The sequence below is a fragment of the Sturnira hondurensis genome, unplaced genomic scaffold (genome assembly GCF_014824575.4).
Source record: "Sturnira hondurensis isolate 20B ecotype Veracruz unplaced genomic scaffold, ASM1482457v3 Scaffold0017394, whole genome shotgun sequence".
NCBI classification, from domain to species: domain Eukaryota; kingdom Metazoa; phylum Chordata; class Mammalia; order Chiroptera; family Phyllostomidae; genus Sturnira; species Sturnira hondurensis.
This window is the reverse complement of record NW_028090025.1, coordinates 1,390,850-1,418,640: the sequence shown is the minus strand read 5'-3', so window position 1 is coordinate 1,418,640 and position 27,791 is coordinate 1,390,850. Positions and strand designations below refer to the sequence as shown.

General features: G+C 38.1%; 1 protein-coding gene across 1 annotated transcript; it reads right to left on the bottom strand.

Annotated features, from left to right (window-relative positions):
• Positions 1 to 19,582: 19,582 nt before the first annotated feature.
• Positions 19,583 to 24,720, bottom strand: SERPINA7 (serpin family A member 7). Its single transcript, XM_037067746.1, has 5 exons — positions 24,674 to 24,720; positions 22,520 to 23,155; positions 21,192 to 21,465; positions 20,333 to 20,480; positions 19,583 to 19,799 (listed from the first exon to the last, which is right to left on the bottom strand). The coding sequence occupies exons 1-5, from the start codon at positions 24,678 to 24,680 to the stop codon at positions 19,596 to 19,598; spliced, it is 1,269 nt and encodes a 422-aa protein (XP_036923641.1). The 5' UTR covers positions 24,681 to 24,720; the 3' UTR covers positions 19,583 to 19,595.
• Positions 24,721 to 27,791: the final 3,071 nt, after the last annotated feature.

Genomic DNA, 27,791 nt, shown 5'->3' with positions numbered 1-27,791 from the left:
CTAAATTTTTTCACGTGGATTTGAGTGACTGTCTAGTGCTCTTTTATTTCAGCCTGAAGGTACCCTTTAGCAGTTCTTATAGGAAAAGTCTAGTAATAATAAACTCCTAAACTTTTTTTCCTCTGAAAATATCTTAATTTCTCCTTTATTTTAAGGATAGTTTAATGTTTAGATAATGTTTGCTGACAAAGTTTTTGTTTCATCTTTTGAACGTATTTTTCTCTTCCCTTCTTGTCTTCATGGTATCTGATGAAAACTTGGCTGTTAATCTTTGTAAGAATCCTTTGTATTTGGTGACTCACTTCTTTGTTGCTGCTTTCAGTGTTCTCCATTTGTCCGTGTCTTTTGAAAGTTTGATTATGTGTCTCAGCATGGATCTCATTAAGTGTATCTTACTTGTAGTTTGTTAAGCTTATTGGATGTGTACATTTATATATTTTATCAAAATTGGGAGGCTCTTGTCATTGTTTCCTTAAATATTCTTTCTGGCCTTTTTCCTACCCCTGCTCCTTCTGGACTCATTATGTATATGTTGATACACTTAATCATATGCTATAGGCTTTTCTCATTATTCTTCATTGATTTTTCTTTCTGATTCTCAATTGACCTATCTTCAAGCATTCAAATTCTTTATTCTGCCTGTTTTTATCTGTGATTGAGCCCTTCATGTGAATGTTTTTTACTTCAGTTGCTGTACTTTTCAACTCTAGAATGTCTAGTCTTTTTTTATAATTTCAATCTTTTTATTGACATTCTTTATTTGGTATGACAACATTTTCAAGGTTACCTTTCATTATTTTTATGTGGCTTTCTTTCACTCTTTGAGTACATCTAAAATAGTTGTTTTAAAGTCTTTGTATAATAATTCCAGTGTGTGAGTTTCACATAGAGGGTTTCTATCAAGTCATTTTTGTCCCCAGTATATTAGCTGTACACTTTTTTTATACAGTATGAATTGTTATTGAAAACTAGGCATTTTGAATATTATAATGTGGCAATTCTGGAAAACAGATAATCCCTCATCCCCAGAGTTTGTTATTCCTGCTTATTTCAGCTGTTCTTCTTACTTTTTACTTAGTAACTTTTCTAAACTAATTCTTAAAAGATTTTATTTATTTTTTTTTAGAGAGAAGAGAGGGAGAGAAATATCAATGTGTGGTTGCCACTGGGGACCTGGTCTGCAACCCAGGCATGTGCCCTGACTGGGAATTGAACTAGCGATTCCTTAGTTTACAACCCACACTCAACCCACTCAGCTACACCATCCAGGTTAAACTAATTTTTTAAAGTTTATGATGTTTTATCATGTGCAGCCAATGAAATATTTGCTCACTAGCTTAGTTCTGAACTAGTGAATAGAGATGGATTTATTTATGCCTAAAAAAGAGACAAAAAAATTACTAAGTGGACTGTGTGTGTGTATTGAGGCATTCCTTCAATACTCACCATGCACTTAAAATCAACAGACAAGTGTTGGAGATAATGCAGAGAAAAAGAAACCCTAGTGCACTGTTGGTGGGAATGCAGACTGGTGCAGCCAATGTGGAAAACAGTATGGAATTCCCTCAGAAAAATAAAAATGGAACTGCCTTTTGACCCAGCAATTCTGCTGCTGGGATTATATCCCAAGAATCCTGAAACACCAATCCATAGGAACCTATGCACCCCAATGCTCATAGCACAATTTACAATAGAGGGAAAAATACCATATGATCTCACCTTTAACTGGATTATAATCAACAAAAGAAAAAAGCAAACAAAATATAACCAGAGTCATTGAAATTTAAAAAAATCTAACAATAGCCGGAGGAAAGTGGAGAGGGGACAGTGAAGAGAAGCGTTTTCAGGAACTACTATAAAGGACACATGGACAAAACCAAGGGGGAGGATGTAAGCAAGGGAGGGAGGTGGGGTAGGAGTGGGAGAAAATACAGACAACTATAATTGAACAACAATAAAGCAATTTAAATTAAAAATAGATAGATTAGATAGATAGATTAGATAGATAGATAGATTGATAGATAGATAATGATCTTAACTGCCACAATAAAACACTTGACATCATAAATATTTATGAAGGATTATTGCCCTAGCCTGTGTGGCTCAGCATAGTGAGTGTCAACCTGTGAACTAAAAGGTTGCCAGCACATGCCTGGGATGCATGCCAGGTCCTGTTTTGGGAGCACTTGAGAGGCAACCGATCAATGTTTCTCTCACACATTTATGTTGCACTCCCTTTCTTTCTCTATCAATTCCATTTTCTCTAAAAGTAAAATACAATCACTTAAAAAAAGCTATGTCTTAGAATTCATTTCTTGTTTAGAGCTTAAAGGTCAGCCACAGTGAGGTCAAAGATTTTCTAAGGCATTTTCTGAGAAGTTACCCATCTGTGGGCATGTGTGTGGACTTACGACTTCCCAAAGCTATTCCAGAGATGTTTGAAGGATCTTATTTCCCAAAGCATCTCCTTCCCCAGCTTTACTTCTGAAACTTTTTGAATAGTCTTTGTCTTGCCCCTTATATTGTTTATTATTTTCATGCATTATTGACTAATTCATTAGCCTTATACATTTTCAACAAGTGTACTCTTGCTAGCCATCTCACCAGAGGAAGAATTCAGAGATAGGTGATATAAAGGTAAGCTTTCCCAGCCTGTTCTGCAGGAAACCACAAGACACATGAGAGCAAACATCCATAATTCTTTAAGGAAAAATTTCCCTTCTCTTCTCTGTAGTACTAGTATCTCTATCTATAATGTAAGCTGTTGCCTTCAAGACCACAGGTGACATAAGGAACAGAATATGGGAGCAGGATAATTTAAAATTCAAAAAAACTCTATCTTGCTACTTGAGAGTCACCTATGTTTTCTTGATTAAGCTATACTTACAACTATAAGCTTTTGTTTTGTATCCAGTATTTGCAAAAGTTTTGTCAGTTTGTTTGTTATTTTTTAAAGTAATGTGATTTTAGAATTCTCTATTCTGCCATTTTCTTTTTAACTGAAATGACTCAATGAGGTTTTTTGTTGTTGTTGTTTTTATTTTTATTTATTTTTTTATTCTGTGCTTTAAGGCTTTTTCCAGCCTGGAGTCATTTTATTTAGAGTCCAGCAGTAGTGGCATTTTAAACCCTGTAAAGCCCTCCTTAGGTACTGAACTGTGTCCCTCCAAAGTTTTTATGTTGAAACTCTAACCCCCAATATGACTATATTTGGAGACAGATCTTTCAAGATGCAATTAAGGTAAAATAAGGGCATAATATTGAGGTCCTAATTGGCCTTACAAGAATAAGGAGAGATTCCTTGCTTTCTATTTGCATACACCTAGGAAAGGTGATGTCAAAACAGAGTGATATTTTGACTATCTGTAAGCCTGGAGGAGAGTATTCATCAAAAACTGACCCTGATGCACCTTGGCCTTACACTTCTAGCCTCCAGAACTGTGATGAAATACATTTTTGTTGTTTAAGCCACCCAATATTATTTCATTATGGAAGCCTATGCAGAGTGAGATATGTGTTGTTACAGAGAAGTATAGTGCTTTTTTAGCAAATATTGAAAATGAGGAAGTGGCTTGGGAACTGGTAATGAGTAGAGGCTGGAAGAGTCTTAAGTTACAATTTATAAATATGCTTTTTGAGGTTGATTCTAATGAGATCTCAACTTGAAATGAGAAACATGTATATTGGAAACTAGAGGAAACGAGACCTTTGTCATAAAGTTACAAAAATTTGGTCGAACTGTGTTCTAATGTTTTACAAAATGTCAAACCCATAACTGATTAAATTGGATGTCTATCTATGGCCATCTCTCAACAAAGTCTTTAAGAACCGCCATGGTTCTTCCTTACTCCTTATAGTAAGATGTGAAAAGTGAGAGGTGAATTGAAGAAAGAATTGTTAAATGAAAAAGAACAAGAACTTGAATATCTGGAAACTTATCAACTTATTCAAATTTCAAAAGATGAGATAGCAGCTGTGGCTAGACTATCACTTGATAAAACATTTATGGGGTTGTATTAGCAGAAACAGTGCCGGTTTGAACTGAAGGGGACAAAGGTGGAACAAAATGAAAAAAGACATCTTACATTTTACAGAATGGACAATAAAGTTATTTGTCTGCAAATAGGTACTGTTCTTCAAGGAGAGAGGAAAATGAGCTTGAAAATACTTCATAGATCATCAGAGCCATCATCTCAGTTTCAATCTACCAGATGGACTCTCCACCAAGACTGAGGAGCAGGAGCACCTTTAGATTTGTGAGTGGGAGCCTGGCTCAGCAGAGCTGTAGGGACAGGACCTTCCACCTAGAATCATGGGTGGAATGCTGCCACCCTAGTGGGCCCAGAAGAAACAGTTTGGGAGTGACAATTTTTCTTTAGCTTCAGAATCTAATGAAATTTGCTTCAATAGTCTTTGGACTTGCGTGGCATCTATCATCCTTTTTTTTTTCTTCCAATATCCCCCTTTTGAAATAAAAATGCCTACCCTGTGCCTATCTCACCATTGTATTTGGAAGCACATAAATTGTCTGGTCTCATAGTCATAGCTGAAGAGGAATTTTGCCTCAGTATGAAATATTCCTTGGGCCTTACCTATATATGATTTAGATAATATTTAAATGAGGCTTTGGACTTTAGAGTTGATGCTAGAGTGAGTCAAGACTTTGGGGGCTGTTGGATGGAATGAATGCATTTTGTATACAAAAAATAAATTGGGAGGTTTCAGGGGTAAAATTCTGCGAGCTGAATAATGTCCTTTCCAAAATTTATATGTTGAACCCTTCATTTCCAATGACACTATATTCATTGATAGGATATTTAGAAGGTAACTAACGTAAAATGTACCATAAGGTGCAGTCCTAATCTAATAGGATTGGTGACCTTATAAGAAAAAAAGAGAGAAATCTCTGTCTCTATGTGAATGAACCAAGACTCTTTCAGAACAGAGTAAAAGGTATCTGTTTGCAAGTCAGAAAACGAGTGCACACCAGAATCTGACCCTGCTTTACCTTGTTCTGGGTCTTCTAGCTTCCAGAGCTGTGAGGAAATTTATTTCTATTGTTTAAACCACCCAATCTCTATTAACCTCAGCAGACTGAGACTCTTTTTATTTTATTGTCTTTAATCTCAAACCAGACAAGTCTTGTGATGAGCATCACTTTCTTCACACATCTTGCTAAATGCAGAAAGTAACAAGCAATACAAACTATCAGCATTATATTATCCAATCTCTCTTAGAAATTCAGTATAATGGTCTTTGGTTTGATTTACAAGTGATCATGGATGATAAATTCAACCACTGTTTACCACTGCACCTTGAGTCTCCAATACCCTAGATTCCAACCACTTCAAATTCCTTGGAAACAACCTGACCACTAAGCCAAAGCCACATGTAGTAGGTTTTTTATTATGAATGACTTCTACTTCAGTGTACCGAACTGTATTTTTCAGTACATTGTTAGGTGCTGTTATAAAACTATCTCAACACTTCTGTGACTTAAAATAGTAAAGGTTACTTCTTTATTCATATAACAATACAATGTATTCCTGGGCAGAAACTAACTTTCCTTTACCTGATGACTCAGAAAAACATAATTTTTTTTCATTGAAGGCTGCTGAGATCAGAGGGACATTGGAAAAAAAGTGGAGAAGCCAGGAAGGCTTCATAACCTCCATAGTTCAACAATGACATACATTACTGTCCTCCCCATGAGGCACATTAGTCACAAGACCTAGGGTTGATGATAATCTTTTATATATATTTTATTGATTATGCCATTACAGTTGTCCTATTTCCCCCTTCATTCCTCTCCCCCTTTTACACCCCTCCCCCACCATTCCCCCCTCCTTTGGTTTATGTCCATGTGTCACAAGTTCTTTAGATTCTATATTTCCCCTACTATTCTTGCCCTGCCCCCTGTCTATTTTCTACCTACCGTCTATGCTACTTATTCTCTATACCTTCTCCCCACTTCTCCTGTTTCAACTCCCCTGTTGCTAACCCTCCATGTGTTCTTCATTTCTATGGTTCCACTCCTGATCTAGCTGTCCTCTTAGTTTGCTTTTGTTTTAGGTGTGGTTGTTAATAACTGTGAGTTTGCTGTCCTTTCACTGTTCATATTTTTATCTTCTTTTTCTTAGATAAGTCCCTTTAGCATTTCATACAATAAGGGCTTGGTGATGATGAACTCCTTGAACTTGACCTTATCTGAGAAGCACTTGATCTGCCCTTCCATTCTAAATTAAAGCTTTGCTGGATAGAGCAATCTTGGATGTAGGTCCTTGCCTTTCATAACTTGAAATACTTCTCTCTAGCCCATTCTTGCTTGTAAGGTCTCTTTTGAGAAATCAGCTGACAGTCTGATGGGAACTTCTTTGTAGGTGACTGTCCCCTTATCTCTTGCTGCTTCTAGGATTCTCTCCTTCATTTTAATCTTGGCTAATGTAATTATGATGTGCCTTGGTGTGTTCCTTCTTGGGTCCAACTTCTTTGGGACTTTCTGAGCTTCCTGGATTTCCTGGAAGTCTATTTCCTTTGCCATACCGGGGAAGTTCTCCTTTATTATTTGTTCAAATATGTTTTCCACTCATGGCTGTTCCTCTTCCCCTTCTGGCACCCCTATAATTCAGATGTTGGAATGTTTAAAGATGTCCTGGAGATTCCTAAGCCTCTCCTCTATACTTTCAGGGATCATTTCTATAGTTCATCATGATAATATTTAAAGGCCTGTAAGAAGTTTTTTTTTTAAATACATGCTATTGATTATGCTATTACAGTTGTTCCATTTTTCTCCCTTTTATTCCCTGTTCTCTGTTAGCCCCTCCCACCAGCATTTCTCCCACTTTATTTCGTGTCCATGAGCTGTACATATAAGTTCTTTGTCTTCTCCATTTCCCATCCTATTCTTAACCTCCCCTGTCTATTTTCTATCTACCATTTATGCTTCTGGTTCTCTGTACATTTCACCCATTCTCCTCACTCCACCTCCCTGCTGCTAACCTGCCATGTGATCTCTATTTCTGTGAATCTGCTCCTGTTCTAGTTGTTTGCTTAGTTCTTTTTTGGTTTTTTGAGGTCCAGTTGTTTATAGTTGTGTTTGTTTTCATTTTCCTGTTTGTATTTTTGATCTTATTTTTCTTGCATAATTCCCTTTAACATTTCGTATAATGACGGTTTGGTGATGATGAACTCCTTTAAGTTTACCTTATCTGGGAAGCACTTTATCTGCCCTTCCATTCTAAATGATAGCTTTGCTGGATAGAGTAATCTTGGATGTAGGTCCTTGCCTTTCATGACTTGGAATACTTCTTTCCAGCCCTTTCTTTCCTGCAAGGTTTCTTTGAGAAAGCAGTTCATAGTCTTAAAGGAACTCCTTTGCAAATAACTATCTCCTTTTCTCTTACTATTATTAAGAGTCTATCCTTATCTTTGGGCAATGTAATTGTGATGTGATTTGGTGTGTGCTTCCTTTGGTCCAGTTTTTTTGAGAGCTTCCTTAACTTCTTGTAAGTCTATTTCCTTTGCCAGACTGGGGGAGTTCACTTTCATTATTTTTAAGTAGGTTTTCAATTTACTGCTGTTTCTCTTCTTCTGGCAGCCCTATGATTTGGATGTTGGAATGTTTAAAGTTGTCCCAGAGATTCCTAGGCCTTTCCTCATTTTTCTGAATTTTTGTTTCTTCATTCTGTTTTGGTTGAATGTTTAGTTCTTCCTTCTGCTCCAAATCATTGATTTGAGTCCCTGTTTTTTTTTGCCTTTACTGTAGATTCCCTGTATATTTTCCTTTATTTCACTTTACATAGCCTTCAGTTTTTCTTCTATTTTGCAACCATACTCAACCATTTCTGTGAGCATTCTGACTACCAGTGTTTTAAACTCTGCATCTGATATATTGTCTCTCTTTTCATCACTCAATTCTCTTTTTTTGAGTTTTGATCTGTTCTTTCATTTGGGCCATATTTTCCCTCTGTGTGTGCCTGTTACATAGTAAGGGTCAAAGCCTTAGGTGTTCACCAGGGTGAACACCTACAACATCCCACAACCCACATCCCTGTGTTGTGACACTGTATGTGGGGGTGGGGTACAAGAGGGAACAATGCCTCTTGCTCAGCTCTCTGCTTTCAGTCACTTCCCCTACTACCCACAGAAATGTGGGCCCTTCTGGTGCTGATTCCTAGGTGGGTGGGTTTGTGTATATTCTAGGACCCTGTGGGTCTCTCCAATGAACTCTCCCATGAGGCTGGGAGTTTCTCCTGCTGCCCTAACTCCCACAGGTTTTTCCAGTCAGAAGTTTTGAAGCTTAACTTTTCCCACTCTGGAACCTTGGGTTGTGTGGTCTGTCTCACTCCCCAGTTGTACCTCCTGGTTTATCCACATTCAAATGTGGGACCACCCACTCTACCAGCCACTGCCTTGCATGGTCCACTAGCCACCAACTCTAGCACTAGTCCTCTCCATCTCAGCTGCTGATCTGTGCCCCTCCTACTGGTCTGGGTGAATGTTTCTTCTCACACAGTTTAATTTTGGGGAAGTTCTGGTTATTTTTTGTTTTTAAATTTGTTGTCCTTCTTTTGGTTCTGTGAGAAAGCAAAATGTATACACCTATCCCTCCATCTTGGCTGGAAGTCTAAAAAGGTTTAACTTTATTTTAAATACAAAGGACCAAATGAACATAATAATAATGAATATGAGATAGCAAATTCAGACTGGATTTTATTTACATTTATACCAATGCTGTCATAAAATATACCTTTGTGCAGGAAAGGGTCCATGATGTCTAGAGTACCTAAGGCCTCACCGATTGCAATGTGGTCCAGGTGACATTTCTGCTCATATTTCATTGCGGAGAACCATATTAGTTTCTTATGGCTGTTGTAACATATTACCAAAACCTTAGTGGCTTAAAACAACAAAAATGTATTTTCTTACAGTTCTAGAGGTCATTAAACCAAAATAGTTTTGCTGTGTCAAAACCAAAGTGTCAACATGGCTGTATTGTATTTGCAAGGTATGTGGGAGAATCCATTTCCTTGCCTTTTCCAGGGTCTAATGCTGTATTTTCCTGCTTATAGCTCCTTCCTTCATCTTCAAAGCCAGAAATATAGCATCTCCAAATCCCTCTCTCTTCCATTTTTTAAATTTATTTAATTATTTTTCAAGTACAGTTTTCTGTCTATTACTCCCATCCCATCCCACCCCCTGTGCTCCCCCTCCCTCCCATTTCTGCCCTTCTCATTTGTTGTTCATGTATCCTTTATATATGTTCCTCTAAATCCCTCCCCTATTTCCCCTGAAATTCCCTCCCCTTTCCCCTCTGGTCACTGTCAGCCTGTTGTCTATTTCAGTGTCTTTGGTTATATTTTGCTCGCTTGTTTGTTTTGTTGTTTAGCTTCCTGTTAAGGCAAGATCATATGGTATTTGTCCTTCAACACCTGGCTTATTTCACTCAGCACAATGCTTTCTAGTTCCATCCATGTTGTTGCAAAAGGTAGGAGCTCCTTCTTTCTTTCTTCAGCATAGAATTCCATTGTGTATATGTACCATAGTTTTTTGATCCATTCATTTACTGACGGGCATCTAGGTTGCTTCCAACTCTTGGCTATTGTAAATTGTGCTGCTATGAACATTGGGGTGCATAGGTTCTATTTCACTGCTAGGATTGCATCTTAAGAACCCTAAAACACCAATCCTAAAGAACATATGCATCTCTTCCATTTTCATATCACCTTCTTGTATGGTCAAATCTCTCTCTGTCTCCCTCTTAAAGAAACACTTTTTATTGTATTCAGGGCCCAACTAGATAATCCAGGATAACTTCTTCATTTTAAGGTCCTTAACTTTCTCATATCTGTAATTCTCTTTTGCCATGCAAAATAAACACTTAAAGGTTCCATATATCAAGGAGATAACTTTTGGGGTCCATTATTCAGTTTACTGAAAGAACTAATCACATTACTCCATTTAGCTACACAGAGATATGTGGGAAATGTAAGCCCTCCTTGGATTACCATTTTCCACAAATAATCTTTCACTATGGCGATGTGAGCAGGTGAGCTAGCTAACTCTGCAACACTACTTCACAGGGTTGTCACAAAAATTAATTGAGATATATGAAATGCTTGGTATAGTGTCTTGCACATAGTAAACGCTTGATACCACATTATCATTTATTATTATTTTATTCACTCCTATTGATTATTTGCATGACTGCTATCTTACTACCTCTTATCCAATCTCTGCTTTGCTACTTTTCTCTTAACTCTTAAGGGTCAAGTGTTAATGTTGGGCAATATTTTCCAAAGTAAACTCTTCTTACCCAAATTGGGTAGTCTTGCCTCACAATAGTGTACTTTCTCAGACTGCTTAAATAAACCTGCCTGTCAGTTTTTGGAACCATTTTCTTAGAACAAGACTTCAAAATACTGTAAGGAGACTAAACCAAGACAAATTAAGTTGACTCCTCAGAATAAATATTATTTACCCAATTCACAAACTTAGGGTGTTTTCTGCACACTAAGATCCTTTACCACAGAATCCAGAAAAGCCTTTGTGTCTTTTCTTGAAGGACTTTCTAAAAAATATTTTTTAAAGATTCTATTTATTTATTTTTATAGAAAGAGGAAGAGATGGAGAAACATCAATGTGTGAGAGACACGTCAATTGGTCTCCCCTCACATGCCCCCAAGTAGATAATCTAGCCTGCATCCCAGGAATGTGCTCCAACTGGAAATTGAACCAGGGACCTTTTGGGTTGCAGGCCAGAACTCAACCCATTGAGCCACACTAGCCAGGACATCTTGGAGGGATTTAAAATGAATCCTCCCAATTATCTGCTCAATCTCTTTCAACCTATCATCCCATAAAGCATTGGGCTCTTCACACAAATATTTTCTTAGTGGCTGCTCTGATAGATCAGTATCTTTATAACACATATACACAGTAGTATTGACTGTGACATACAATGCATGCCACTTTACGTCAGACTTATTGTCCTTGGACTCTCTCCTTTCATCCATGAGTCTCATGTGCGGTTTCCATCAAGGTACATTAGAGATTTCTCCAAGCATGTTTCTTCAGGTCAGAATATTTTCTTACATACCAGGAGGTACCAGAATGTTTGCACAAATTGCTTGTTTGTACCATTCACTCTGGGCAACAGAGCTTAGCAGATATACCAGTCTTTGAGAAAAGAACCCACACCCTGCTCTTACCCTGCCTTCTCTACATGTTTTGGCTCAGCTCCAGGTAAAGAATATTAAAATACACAACTTTATAAGTTTTGCTTCAATTCCCAGGAGTCATCATGGAAATATGAAAGCCGTGTAGACAAGTCACATATTCAACATGACTCTATTACAGAAAACTAGTAACAACTGTGAAGCACTGAAATGCACATGCATGAGGAAAACCTCACACAAATCCTGGCAGCCCTGTGTAGTGTGAAGAGAACAGTTCTCAGTCCACAAACCTTAAAGGTTTGATGAGGACCAGAGGATTTAGAAAGAACTTGAGACTAGAATTAGGTAAATGCATTAAGAAGCACCTGTTATATGAAGCTCATGGCAATACCAACTCAATGAATGCCAGTAGGAATGGATAGCACTCGGTGTGGAAAGAAAATATCAACATAAGTCAGTGTAGACAATTGCTAATCATCTCAGAGAAGAAACTTCTACCCTGTTATGAGGGAAATACATAACTGAGTCTTCTTCTTGTATGTTAACGACAACATTGTGGGGGAGATGGGAAGGAGCAAAAGATGAAAGAAATCCTTGAATGTATTTATGTGTTCACACAAAAAGAGAAAAATTTTGTAAGAACCTGAATTGCCTTGAAACAGATAAATTTTTGTGCTATTAAAAGAATAAAGTGTTTGAGAGAAAAATTCAGTGAATTTATAGGAAAACAAAGGAGTGTATTTTTTTCTTCTATAAGCTGCTTCAGAAAATATCTCTAATTTATTGTATTGAAATATGATATATAGACATACAATATTTTATGTTTCTATCTATGTAAATGAAGGCAATATAAGTAAGATTTACTTATTTTAGGGAATTGGTCCACATGATTGTCAAAGCTGGCAAGTCTAACAGCTGCAAGGCAGGCTAGCAGGGTGGACACACAAGGAATAACTGATGTTGTAGTATCATGTTTGAATGCAGTCCAGAGACACAATTTTCTCTGTCTTCACAAATTTGGGCCTTGTTTGGTTTCAGGTCATTATTCCCAAAGGACAAACACTTCTACCATGAAGCTCAGCAACAATTGTTTTGAACTATAAGCTTTGGGTGCTGCCTGATCATTTCATGATTATTTGTTCAGGGAATTGTAGGAAAGAAGAGAAATCACCATTTGTTGTGGCCATCCTACAGACATAGAATAGTCCCTTGCCCAAAATTTGATTTCCTCATTGGCACCAGAGAGGGAATACCTTGGCTTTCTTATCAGCTTGTTTATGTGTGGGACACAAGGGGAAGAGGGAGATGTGAGACTTAAAAGATGTTAGCAAACATCGAACAATGGAGTCACACTATTTATTAAACCATCTAGACAGAGATGATTGAATTGACCATAAAAAGGAGGAAGAGGCCCTGGCTGGTGTGGTTCAGTAAATGAGTACTGGCCTGTGAATCAAAGGGTCACCAGTTCAATTCCAAGTCTGGAGTAATTGCTTGGGTTGCTGGCAAGGTCTTCAGTAAGGGGCATGAAAGAGGCAGCCACATACTGATTTGCTCTCCATCTCTCTCTCCTTCCCTTCTGATGTCTCTAAAAATAAATAAATAAAATATTAAAAAGGAGGAATCGATGCCATTACACAATTGGGGCAAGCTAAACATGCTTGGCTCCCAAGCAATCAACATGGGCACCTCTTGGTATTCATTTGTGCAACTTTCACAGAAAATGGACATGTATAATGACCATGGCCCAAGAAGAGCATGGTAACTAGTGGCATAAGACATATCAGAGATGAGGGTCTTAGTCACTCAACTAGGTGAGTTACAGAGACAAATAGAAAAGGAAGTAGAATCTAGAATTGATAGTGGAGGACCCTGAAGGATCTGCTCCTTAGACTTATATGAAGAAGCGGATTTCAGCAGCATAAAGAGTGGCTTGTGTAGGCATGATTATGCACCATACAGAGTACTCTTGAAGAAATAACTCGTTCCAGAATTTAGCAGTCTTCTGAGTACAAAATCTCATGCTTTTATCTCATTAAAGGCAGCCTCAGTTGCAAAGAGGTGTCTGGCCTATATGTAGTAACTTACTGAGGTGAGTATATGAAGGTCCAGCCATTTCAAAGCATCAACTCCAAAGATACTAAACTCACTGTATGATATACCCTATTTCAGAGCCTGCTTCCTAAAGAATATAGTCTGCAACATACATACTAATGCTACCAAGTTCTGTATTATTTGTAATAAGAGTAGTACTGTGGACTGAATGTACATGCTCCCTCCCACTCCACACTAACACACGTTGGCGGAAAGGTCATGTGAGAGCATAGCATGAAGTCTACAACCAGGAAAAGATCTCACCAGAAACACAGTTTACCTGCACCTTGATCATAGACTCCCAACCTCCAGAACTGGGAGAAAATAAATTTCTCTGGTTTAACCCAATTAGTTTGTGATATTTTGTTATGGATCTTGATCACACTAACACAACCAGGCTGCTTACTAAACAGACACAGCAATACATCCAATTCTTAAAGAACACAACAATTTATTTCTTCTCACCTAATCATGTGGCATAAGAATTTTAGATTAAATGTACAGTTCTTCTCCAAGTAAGTATTTAGATATCAAGGTCTTTTCCATTCTGTTTTTTTTTTTTTTTTGCCAAGGCATAGTTTTTAACCTGGAGTCCGTAAAACCTTCAGGGAAATCTAAGGATAAAATTCAAAGAATCTACACATTTGTTTATGAAAAATTTCATTTTGAGTTTCACCAACCACCAAACAAAATTTAGCATTTTGTTCATCTGTTAATATGGGCCACAAACCACATTAGTGGTCGCTGTATCTGTAATTATGTCACATATACAATATACATAATTTCAGAGTACATTATCATTGTTTTACATATCTTGAAATATCATTTATACTTCCTATTACTTTAGAAGTAAAGTATTCATTATACCTGTTATTAGATCTTATTAATTATTAAAAAGGCTATATTTATGACATTATATGCTTCTGCTCCCTTTTGTCAAATATTAACTGACTGTAGAGACTTGGGTTTACTTCTGGGCTCTCTATTTTGTTCCATTGCTCTATGTGTCTGTTCTTATGTCAGTACCAGGCTGTTTTGATTACAGTGGCCTTGTAATACAGTTTAATATCAGGTATTGTGATCCCTCCTACTCTGTTCTTCTTTCACAAAATTGCTTCAACTATTCAGAGTCATTTATGGTTCCATATAAGTTTTGGAAATGTTCATATAAATCTGTTAAATATGTCATTGGTACTTTAATAGGGATTGGGTTGAATCTATAAATTACTTGGGGTACTATGGACATTTTTGTGATGTTAATTCTTCCAATCCATGAACACAGTATATGCTTCCATTTGTTTGTGTCTTCCTTAATTTATTTCTTCAGTGATGTGTAGATTTATGAGTATAGGTCTTTTACCTCCTTGGTTAGGTTTATTCTTAGGTATTTTGTTTTTCTTGTTGCTATATCAAATGGGTTGTTTTCCTGATATCTGTTTCTGATATTTCATTGTTGATGTATAAAAAGTCCTTGGATTTTGAATATTGACTGTGTCTCACTGTTTTGCCAAATTAACTTATTGGGTCAAGTAGTTTTTGGTGGAGTCTATAGAATTTTCTATGTACACTACCATGTCATGTGCAAACAATGAGAGTTTTACTTCCTCCTTTTCAATTTGGATGTGTTTTATTTCTTTTTCTTATCTTATTGCTGTGGTTAGGACTTCCAATAATATGTTGAAAAGGAGGAGATCTGGATATCTACATGCAAAAAAATGAAACTGAATCACCAACTTACACCATACACAAAAATAAATTTAAGGTGGATAAAAGATTTAAATATAAGTCATAACACCATAAAAGTCCTAGAGGAGAACATAGGCAAGAAAATCTCAGATATTCCGTGCAGCAATATTTTCACCTGTATGTACCCTGCAGGAAAAGACAAAAAGGAAAGAATAAAAGAATGGGATCTCACGAAAATAAAGAGCTTCTGCACTGCTAAGAAAACAGCATTACAATGAAAAGAGAACCAATCATGTAGGAAAACATACTTGCAATTGAGACCTTGGAGAAGGGTTTTATCTCCAAAACATATAAAGAACTCACATGACTCCACTCCAGGAATACAAACAACCCAATTAAAAATACACAAATGACTTGAACATACACCTCTCCAAGGAGAACGTACAGAGGGCCCAGAGACATATGAAAGGATACTCAGCACCACTAGCCATCAGAGAAATGCAAATTAAAACCACAATGAGAAACCACTTCACTCTGGTGAGAATGGCTATCATAAACAAATCAACAGACAACAAGTATTGGAGAGGATGTGGACAAAAAGAAACCCTAGTGCACTGTTGATGGGAATGCAGACTGGTACTGCCACTGTGGAAAAATATGGAATTTCCTCAGAAAACTAAAAATGGAACGCCTTTTGACCCAGCAATTCCACTCCTGGGATTATATCCTAAGAACCATGAAACACCAATCCAAAAGAACCTATGCACCTCGATGCTCCTCGTAGCACAATTTCCAATAGCTGAGTACTGGAAGCAAACTAAGGGCCCATCAGTAAAATAATGATCAAAAACCTATGGTACATTTGCAAAATGGAATACTATGCAACAGAAGAAAGAAGGAACTCCTCACCTTTGCAAAAGCATGGATTGAACTGGAGAGCATAATGGTAAGTGAAATAACCCAGGTGGTGAAAGACAAATACCATATGATCTCACCTATAAGTGGAACCTTATTGACAAAACAAGCAAGAGAGTGAAATATAACCAGAGACACTGAAATTAAGAACAAACTGACAGTAACCAGAGGGGAGGTGTGAGGTGATAGTGGGGGGGAGGGGAAGGGTTGTCAAGAACATGTAAAAGACATATGGGTAAAGTCAGAGGCAGCTGGGATTGGGGGTAGGAGGTGGAGATAGCTGGGGTGGGGGCATGTGGTGGGGGGAAAATGGAGACAACTGTACTTGAAGAGCAATTAAAATATCTAATTAATTAATGTTATTTTGGATATGCACATGCTACATTAGTCATTTAAATTGTATTGTTTTTTAATAATTTTTATTTAATTATTGTTCAAGTACAATTTTCTGCCTTTTACTTCCATCCCAGCCCACCCCCCAGTGCTCCCCACCTCCCTCCCATTTCCACCACCCTTAGTTGTTGTCCATATTTCCTTTATACTAGTTCTTGTAAATCCTTCCCTTTTTTCCCCTGAAATTGTATTATTTTTAATACTTCATTACTAATGGATTTTGTCATCTTAAAGTATTATTCTTTGGCATTTAAAATATTATTCTTAAAAGAGGCACATACATTTCACTAGACTGACAAAGAGCTCTCCATCTTCTTGGTAGTCAAACTGAGTCATAAGCAAGTCTACAATTCAGTTCCAATGAAATGGAAAAAGAGTGAAGAGGCACCCACATATTGCAGTATGTTGGTCATAAATGTCTTGCATCACTTACAGTAATATTCCATTGATGAGAGCTTAGCTTTATGGCTATACCTAACTGAAAAAGAGGCTACAAAATATAATATAGCATGGACACTATATGGCTGTAATTTTATCATAAGGAAAATGATACACACAGTTTGGTGAATTCTTTTTTAATATTGTATATTATTTTATTTTATTCTTCTTATTTTTATTTTTATGGTTGTTCAGGTAGAGTTATCTCCATTTTCACCCCACCATGGCCCCCTGCCCCACCCACCCCCACTTCCCACCCTCGAACCTCCCCCCTTTAGTTTTGTACATGTGTCCTTTATTCATGTTCCTTGATGGTGCTTATTATCTCCCATTATTTCTCTACCTGCCTTTGGTTACATTCAGTTTGTTCTTTATTTCAGTGTCTCTGGTTCTGTTTTGCTCACTTGTTTGTTTTGGTGATTAGGTTCCACTTATAGGTGAGATCACATGGTATTTGTCTTTCACCACTTACCTTATTTTATTTAGCATAATGCTCTCCAGTTCTATCCATGCTTTCATGAAGACTAGGAGCCCCTTTTTACTTTCTGCTGCATACTATTCCATTGTGTAAATGTCAGTTGATGAATTCTATAAAATTGATAATACTACTGTCTTGTATTCTGTTTCTCAATAAGTTTTCTCCCTTTTGTTCTAAAAGGCTGTCCAGAGGTCTTATTTTCTTCTGCATAGACAGATTTGTTTCTTCCTTTACATTCCATTCTTTGTAATGTTTGTTTTCCTTGTTTTGCTGCATTGACTAAAACTTCCAGTATAATGTTAAATAGAAGCAATAGTATAACAATTTTTTTGTTTTGATCCAAACTTAGAAATTCTGCTTAACATTTCCATGATTAATTGATATTTTTTCTAAAGTTATTTACTGCTAGCCCTTATGAAGTTAAGGAACTTTTTTATTCCTAGTTTTCAAAAATGAGCTGAGATTTATAAAGTTAACAGTGGTAGTCCTTCATGATCTAGCCACAAGAATGAATGATTTGAATGAAGTTCAGCCTACAATGAGATACATGACTTACTTGAAAGACAGTGCCTTGGTAATTCCTGATTCCCCCTGGAGATACTGATATTCTTCCTAGAACAACCTATTATCTAACTCATTTGAGGAGGGTTACTAAGGCACATGTATGACATTTACTCTGTCCTTTGAAAGTAGGATTTGAGCTAGAGGCCATAAATGTGCAAACCAGGACATCCACACTACAATCTTCATTCTGACACCAGCCCACTGTCTGATGTTGACCAAAAGAAATAAAAACTAATATTTACAAGGCTTTTTATCAGATATCTGGCTCTGTAGTAAGCACATTATACATTTTGTAGCATGAAGTGTTTACAAAATCCTGATGACATGGAATATTATTAGTGTTCCTATTTTTTGATGAAGAAAATAAGATGTGCAGGCCTTAGTGCCTTGTTCAAGACTACAAAACAGTATAAGTAACAGAACCAAACTGTAATATAACCTCAGTAAAACCAAACTCCATTTTAGCAATGAATTTTCTGTGCCAAAAGTCTCTTTCCTTCTTTGGGTTTTCAATTTCTTATTCATAAAACCAAAATGTCAACTATTCAAAAAATAAGTAAGCTCCCATGCAGATGGATCTAGTAAGAAAACACAGTGATGTTTGTGGGCTATATACTTTTCTAAACACATATATTTATTTCCAAGTTTAAGCACATTATCTGAAAAACACTTATGTATTTGTTGTTATTTACCTGTTGCTGAAGAGTTTCACCTTAAGGCTAAAATTTCAAACACTACATCATTAACATCCACTGTCCTATCTATTTGTACTGAATTCTAATAGTGGGGCTTTAAACACAAATTGTGTAAGGTGAAATTCGTCACATTTTGTGTGTGTAATGTGAGCCCATATTTTTGTGTACATTAAACACAGGATTATTATGCTCATGGTATGTAATCATTATACCCATGTATAATTCACATCCTTATTTACCCTAAAAAATTAGTCAAAAGTATGCATTACATACTGAAAAATATGGGTAGTTTGGTCACTGTGGGGGTAGGACGGCATGCACAAGCAAGGGGAGGTAGTGGAAGGATATAGAGATTGGAAGATATCAAACTTTGATAAAAGGTAGACAAAAAGACAGACAAGTCAGGCAGTTTGCACCTGAGAGAAATGGGACAGGAGTGGAACATTTGGAAAGGAGCGTGATTATGATATAGAAAAGGAAGGACTATGAGATATTATACAAATGAATGACTCTCTCTACTCCAACCTTATAAGTTAGTGATAGGAAATCTTTTGAGAGAGAGATGGGCTTACACATAAAAGTTTATTTTTCTCTCTGTTGTTCCTTTGTCCCATGCTTGTTAAGTCACAAAAGCCACATCACTAGTAAGTGGCTCCATTTTGTGATTCAGTCCTGTAATGGAAGCACATTTTACAATTAATTGATGGCAGTTCTGGAAAGTACACAAAGAACTGTTATGATGGGATAGAAAGGAGGTTAAGAAGTTCACATATCCACTGTGTTTGCATTGTTTTATATTTATTAATCTTCTTAATAGAGTACTGGGATATAAGGACCCGATATACAGGCAGAAGGCAGAAAAGGGGATATTTTCCAACCCAGTCAAATTCTTTGCAGCTCACTGGGGATATTTTTGAGAAAGAGGAATGCACTGACATGGGAGTTTCCTGTGCTTTGGGTAATAAGTCACCCATTGACTATCTGAATATTTTTTGACAGGAATGGCCTCTTTCTCAGCCAGTGCAGTTCAACTAGGTCCAATATTCTACCCCTGCCCAAAGGAAAGCACATCCAGAACACATAATCATATCAGCCTATACTATTTATTTCCCATTACATTAATTACATGCAATTTGCCTACAGCCTCTCTCCCAACTACACTTTCGTTGGATCCACAACTTTCCCAAGAAAGAGAATGCTCCTGGTATTTTTCTCCAAAATCAACAACAGGAAAGATCTATCTAATTGGATGATAGGGTGAAGGAGAGTTATCTCGGCCTGATCCAGAAATCTGACTTCAGGGACAGTTACAGCTTCGGTTCCCTTTTCTCCAATGTGCAGCACAGCCTTGTGGGCAGCCTGTAGGGGAAAAACAAACACCGCTGATCCCCTTAAAATAGAAATAATCTTTGGATTGGCTTGCAAGCAAGAAATAAAAAAGAAAAGTGGGCTACCCCTTTACCATGCTATGTTGACTGCTTAAATATGAAGGCTACATGACTAAGTGTAATTAATGAATATCTATATATTTTAGAGCTAGTTGTCATGGAACCATGTCTTTCTTCATGGGTTTCTGCCTCTATAAGTCACTTCCTAAGATTTTCCTTGTCCTTGTCATTTTCTCCAAAGATGTGTGTATCTCATCAGAGCTAGTTCTTATCATTAAGTGCTACCAGAATCATTTTAGGACATGAAGGTCGAAAATGAAAGTAACTGTTAAAATGACTTGTTTAAGAGTAAAAAGAATGACTCTGGAGTTAATCTTCTCTAGGAGGAGTCATTCTACCTCCCTGTGCTTCTAAATCCTCATTAATAAAATGAGAGAGTTGATTAACTAACTCTCAATGGCCCTTCCAGCTTATTCATTCATGGACTCTAATCCACCAACTTACTTTGGAAAGTTTAAGACCATTGTCCTCCGTGAGTTCAGGAAAATCTCCATTGTCAGTGAAGGCATCCTGGATGCCCATCTTCAGAAGGATAGCTCCAATGTCATATGTAGCAGAAATGGAAAACTTGGGAACAAAAAAATTAATCCACCTGTGATAAGAGGGAGAGGGAACACATGACTATCAGTACACTAAACTCATGATTCCCTTATTCTTTCTGTTTCCATGGTATTATACCAGACTCTGATCCTCCCCTAGATATTGACAACCATTGCTACATTGGTCAACACATGGCACCGAAACCATAGAATGTATCCTGGAAGGACTGTACTCTGATTCAGCCAATGTTGGACTGCAGCACTGGAATAAGAAACTCATAACCAAAACAATAACATATCTGAGGTTTTGGCTAAGGTTGGGGAGCCAATGGCATGAATTTCAAAAGGTAACAAAAACATCTGAATAATTTTATTTTCCATCTAGCTCTCCCAGCCCAGTATGGCTGTGCATCTATCTGCATTTTAATGTCAAAGTCTCATTCTTCCCCCAACCTCTAGTTGGTATCTGAGAATCCATCAGACTTTCTGGTTGACTTTGTAGAGTTCATTTTACCTTTCAATCCCTGACTTCCACATTTGAAAAATGCCCATGATACTTTCTTGCTATTTTGTTGATGCACTTAGATGAAGTGAAGTATATAAAGTGCCCAGCAAAGTGACTGGCACAGAGTATACTTTAGTGGTCATCACACAGCTGTTAAGTAGTTCAGGGTGATTCTCCTGCCTCTGAGTTCCTGCTGAACTCAATCTTACCTGTGCCATTAAGCCCACCCTCAACTTCTCACATCATCTAAGATGTTTACCCCTTCTGCAGTAAGCGGTTCCACTTCTTCAGTGTTTTAGATGACATGGCCCCTTCCACCCACTTCATCTGGCCCTCCTTGGGAAGGACAAAGAGGGCCAGAGCATTCTTGCTATAGTCCATTTGCAGCACTGTGCAGTTCAGCTCTGTATCCACAAGGTGATAGTATTGTTCCATCTGGTGCATCATGGGCACTTGCACTGTTGTGGTCTTGTCCACTAAAAAGCTGGAATACTCTTCTGTCTTGAATGGGTCGAAAGGATTTGCCCACTGGGCTTGAAATACAGAAAGACAAATGTGTTTTTTTAAACCAGTATTAGTACCAATGGAAGCTTTTCCATCAGCCATCTCTTGTAATAATTAAGACCACAACAAAGGGAAGTACCTACTGTTAGCCAGTTTTACAAGTGAGTAATGGAAGTTTGAAGAGAGAAAGCATCTTTACATGATGCCCCAGCTAACCAGTGACAGAGCCAGGAGTCACACCTAGAAATGTTGAACTGTGTGTTCAACATAGGTTCCATCTGTGTTCAAAATGACTATTCTAACACTAAACCCATCAAAGCCACAGATTTCTCTCCATAAAAAAGGTATAAGCACATCCATCACACAGGATCAAATGAAACAAAATATCTGTTCTGCCATTTTATCCACCTACAAGTGTGTGGTTTGTGCCCAAGAATTTTTCACTCCTCCACCAAACATGACTGACATGTGCTGTAGAACCAGGAGATAGCATTTGGGCACTGCACCTTCAGAAAACAGCCACATGATTCTTGTTACAAGCACCAGGTCTTTATTCAGACAAACCTGGGTAGGAATGCCAGCTGTGAAACTTAAATTTGAACCTGACCACTTGTGAGGATCAGATGAGACAATGTGTGTAAACTACACACATAACATTATGCTTGGTATATAGTAGGTGCATAGAACATGATGGAAGTATTTATGTAACATGCTCAAGAATGCATAGCAAGTGATGGCTACAATAAGGATTAAATCCAAATCTGTTTACCTGCCAAGTGTCCAAACTCATACTCACAAAATTTTTGGAAAACTATGGTTCTCTAGTTATATGTGACCAGGATGATCATACCATTGCCAGTTGCCTTTCTAAAATAGCCTTCTCCTTAGAAAATTCCTGGTCTCACCCACAGAGCCATGTGTCCCTTATTCAAGATCCAAAACTACACACAACTATGTCCAGTGGGGTTGGTTACTATTGTATGGACACTTACTGTAGTTAGTAAGAAGAGTCTATGAGCTTGCCCCAGTGCCACACCAAATTATCAGAACACTGAACAAGAAATGGATGTCTTAGAGCCTTACCTTTAAAGTACATATAGTTCACCAGGACCATGCTAGTATTTGGTTTGAGGCCTTGAATAAGACCCACAACTTTCCCTTTGGTTTGCTTCTCCACGTGACTGTTTATTGCCTGCTGGGCTGCAGAAACATTGGAGAAGTTGGTAGAAAAGACTTCAGTCTCATAGAGGGTTTTTATATCATCCAAGAGCTTTGCTGATGGTTTCAGCTGCTTCCCAATGAAGAGGGCATTTCCCATATGTAATTCCAGCTCCTTCTTTGGAAAATTCAGTGAACAGATCAGGTGCTGGAAGCCCTGCTGGATCTCTGCCATTGGGGTATCTGTGAGGTTGAACCCCAAGCTTTCCAGGATTTGAGTTTGGGTCCTGGAACAGGTCCCAGTAGAGAGTATGACCAAAGCTGCAGAAATGCTCACAGGGGAAAAGAAAATGTTCCGATCTGGGGTCTCCACTGTGAACCTCCGGTACAGGTTGAATGCAAAGTCAGCATTGATGGATGACATCTTATAGAGAGTGGCATTTTGTTGGGGAAAATGGCAGGTGGTTACTTTGCCTTCAGAGCTGTTAGGTGGTGCACAATGAAGCCCAAGTACCAAGAGAACCAGATAGAGGAATAGTGGCATTTTGGAAGGATGGTAATCTATAAGAAATCAGGTAAGAGAACCATAGGGGATCTTAGCTGGATGAAAACTCTGAGCCAGGAACAACTAATAATCGCTGGTTGTGATTAGTAAAACAAAAAAATATATATTTAAGATTTTCTCACCAGAGGCCTTGTGAAGGTCTCTCTCCCCTGAAAACTGATGAAACATCTAGGGAGTAGTGGAGATAGCTTCCTGGGGCCATAGAAATAATGTCATGAACTGTTATTAAGACATAATTGCAACATATGAAAACTCTGTGAGTAAATTAAATTTATGAAAATTGAATTACTTTTTACTTTAACCAGAGGCAGCTTTTTGGAGAGAGAAGAATCATTAGATAAACAAGTAGTCTCTCTGCTTATATTATTATTTGTAGATTAAAATTTTAGATTTTTAATTTTTTCTTAATATAAAATTTATAAGAAATGAGATGAGAGAACACCTGCACTTTTATTTGGATAAAAGACAAAAAATAATTTCCACAAAATATGTTTAGTTGAAATGGCAGGGTGGTGGCTTACAGAGCTATATACAAGGTCATAAATTGAGATTAATGCAGTCATGCAACACATGAAAGCCACAGGAGTATTTTGAAGCAACAAGAAGATAAAAAGTATAACATTTTGTATAACATTTTGCATTTTAGATCTATCTTAACATCAGTATCATCTAAAGAGTCATCTCTAAGTTGCAAGACATCCTACACTATTATTTTACACTTATTCATGTTATTTTTATTATTAGAGCAGAAGCTAGAAAATATAATGAGATTCTCTGAGCCCAGATGAGTACAAGGCAGTGGAGTAACAAAAGTCAGCTGTGGAATATAATGACAATGTACATGAATAATCGAAGGGAAAAAATCCATGGAGTCAAAGTAGAAATCCTTCCATAGCACTACATTTTCTTCCTGGGTGATATAATCCACTCCAACAAACACCACTGTCACCACACAAAACTACATATTCTAGTACAGACTGCCACCAGAATGTTCCACACATACCTCATTTTCAGTTTGAAAATATGTTTCCAAAGGTAAACCCATCATCTCCCTTGGCATCAAACCTGCTCCTCATCATTATTCTACATCATTATCTATTGAGACTCCCATACCAGAAACATAGAAGTCATCCTAGGGACTCTTTCCATGCTCATTCCCCACAACTGATGAGAGTACTATTCCTTAAATACCAATAAAAACTCCTTTTTCTTCTTTGCTACTGTCACTGCCTCAGATCATGGCCTGGAGTACTTCACAAGAACCTAGAAGGTGATCTCATTTTCTCCCACACCAACCCTTCTTATTGTAGCTCTCTATCCAATCTCCACATTGTTATCCACATAAAGAGTCCTCTTTCTGTAAACTCAAATAGGCTGGTAAGAAGTTAATTATCAGATGACCATTTTTAGACCTTGGTCTCTGGAGCTAGGAATTTAGAGCCCATGGTTACTTGGGATTCTGACTTGCTGATACAAATGTTCAAATTTTCCAAAGAGGAAAAAAATGTACTCACAGTACATGTCAAAGAATCCACTTGCATCTATCAGAAAGCAAAATCTTTCCATCTTTATAATGTGCCGTGTATTGCAAAAGTTGAGAGCTCTTAGTTACTTATTAATCCAAGCGTCAACCCTGGGACGATATTTTCAAAGCTGATGCACTAAACCAAGGCCAAAAGGAACAAAGTGAAAAATGATAAGGATAAAACCTTGAATGATTGTTTTGGCTGCCAGATTTTCCATTCATAGCAAGAAGTAAAGGATTGTAAGAGTTGATAGTGTAAGGTTTGTGCTAGTAAATGTGTATTTTCATCAGGCAGAATGAAGACCAGTGACAAAAGGGCCAAGAAGCAGCAGAACAAAGACTGTTTTCCCTATCCAAATAAAAAAATGTTGAGATGATCAGCCATGTGATTGAAAGATTCACACAAGCAAAGGCAAGATAAGCATCTCTATCAGATACTGTAGAAATTATTTATGCATTGGCTTGGAGAAGATAATGTCAAAGTAGCCTATATCCCTAGATTTTTGATGTGACACATCTATGTCTGCTCAGGGGGAACAAGTCTTGTTCTCTGGTTACTACAATCCTCTGTGTTATCCCCTGGGGCACTGGACTCCAACAGGGAATTCAGGAAAAGTCAAGTACAATGGAATCAAATACTTTACTGTCTAGAATTAACTGTGTACTAAACTCTATGTTGTAAAGAAGCAAGGGGAGCAAAGAATAGATTCAGTCAGGAGACCTGAGTTCAAACTTCCACCTACCAGTTTCTAGCTCCGATAGTAACAGTAGCAATAGTAATAGAAACTCCTGCTTATTGAGTATCTACCAAGTGAAAAGCATGGCATGAAGGATCTAATTCCAGACACTGAATGCATCAGGACTACATTAAGGATGTGTATATTCTATGAGAGGTTGGGAAATGTGGGCTAGTTCGAGATAAGTTTAAATTGCATTCTGTGGTGGGACTTGGAAGCCAGGTTAAATTGTCCAAAGTTACTTTGGAGGGCAATAGAAAGCCACTGGGGGATTTTGACAAATGACTAGATAGAGGGTGATTGTGTCGTGAAATTGTTTCTTCTCAAGGAAACATAGATAGAGTTCTTACCATGTGAAAAGTGTGACACTTGGGACTGTGATTTCAGAGGTGAATGTTCAATATCAGCCTTGAACCCAAGGGATCTTTCTAACTACCTGACATCCACTGCCCAAACTGAACAGAAAAGGGCACAACTCACATGGGGGATTTGTTGGGAACCGCCCTGCCTGGTTTCAGGAGCTGTAGCCCCCACTCCACCCCATAGCTAAGGCTGAGTGAGCGACCTTTGGACCATAAGCCACTAAGGAGACGAAGCTTATCTCCCTGGCAGGAGTGCTGCTTCTGCTCCTTTTTTTCATAACTGGCCCCCAATACTTGATCAGTTAGCCAATGATGGGCAAGATTCCCCAAGGGGGGAAAGACCTAAGACAATCATGATCATGTGGAGGCCACAGGGAAGGACTTGGGGGGATATGGAGGAAGGGGGTGATGGACCCTTGCCCCTCAGCTTTGATGAAGCCTGAGTCCTCCTTTCTCCTAATTCCTTGACCTGCCTCCTCTGCCTGACTTAAGCCTGAAACAATGACAGGGCGGTGCAGCCCTGTGCTGGAAAGGGCAGGTTGCCTGAGTCATCAGACCTAAGAAAGAATATATAAAATCCTGTGAAGACTCCTTTTCTAAGAAAGCTCTCAATTAAATGATAAGCATCTGAGCAGGAAATGAGTTTGTTTCCCAAAGTGTAGCCCTTTAGCTAACAGACCCTGACTCAGAAGATGCCCTAATAGTTCTCTGTATGGTATCTACTATTTGATCCTTACTGCCTGACAATGATTAATGAGCCGTACCTGTATTCCTGTACAAATTGAACCCAATAAAAGCCTGTCTAGGCAAGAGTCAGCACTCTCTCCTCTTGAGAGAGTGGCTAGGCCACTCAAAGATGCTCCCCCCACGGCAACTGGAGGAGTAGCCGTGCCATCACATTTCCTCCACAGGACTCAGTAGTCTGTGTGAATTTGTCTCATATCTCATCCATGACGCCGAGGGCACTGCGGGCCGATGCATGTGTCAGGGGTTGTCTCTAATGTATGTGTCCCACAACAAGGTAGCAGAAAGCTCAGATCTCCCAGCACTGAAGTCAGTCCATGCTCATCCCTGGTATACCACACAAAGTCTGCTCTCTTAGTTCTAACCATTTGCTGCAGGAGAAACAGGCAGACAGCCTAGAAAGAAAACTTCAAATTCTGTGCCCTCTGGTGGCATAGTCAGATAATAGCCCAGTATGTATTCCACTGCATCTGATGCAGCTGAGCTTTGCTAGCCAGTAGTAACAGAAGGGGGTCTATTGCAGACAAATGAGAGAGGTTGCCTTCCCTTAAAGACTCCTCTGTCTGAGCTATGGAGTCCTGTGCTCTTGTCACAACTTTGCTACCTAGTATTGTAATTTGTGACAAATTACTTAATATCCCTGAACTTCAGCTTCTTCACCTCTTTAGTAGAATGGTTAACAATCCCCACATCATGTGGTTACTAGGAGTAGCAAGTGAAATTTAGAGGTGGTGTTTGTAAGCTACTATATAGAGCCTTGCACATAGCAAGAATCCAGAGCCTGTTAATTCTCTTCCCTTTAAAGTACTCTCATTATTATCTTCTTCCATCTCAGTCTTCATAGTCCCTGTGCTCCACCTCTGCTCTCATTACTGACTACTGATTAGTTCTGCTTTCTGGAAATGCATTCTCCCAAAGATGAAATAGATTGATTGCTAATATGAAAGATCTTCTTTAAAACTTATATGTAAAACAATAATTTCAGCCCTAGACACATAGCTCAGTTAGTTGAAGTGCCATCTCATGCACCAAAAGGTTTTGGGTTCAATCCCTGGTCAGGTGATATACCTGGATTGTGGATTCAATCCCCAGTTAGGGCACATATGGGAGGTACCAAATCCGTATTTTTCTCTAACATTTCTCTCTCTCTCTCTCTTCTCCCTCCCTTAGCAGAGGATTTTAAAATATAAAAAATGGTAAGACAAGGAAGGCCTCTGAGAAGATAATAAATAAAAGCAGGACTTAGAAGAACAAATGAAACTTT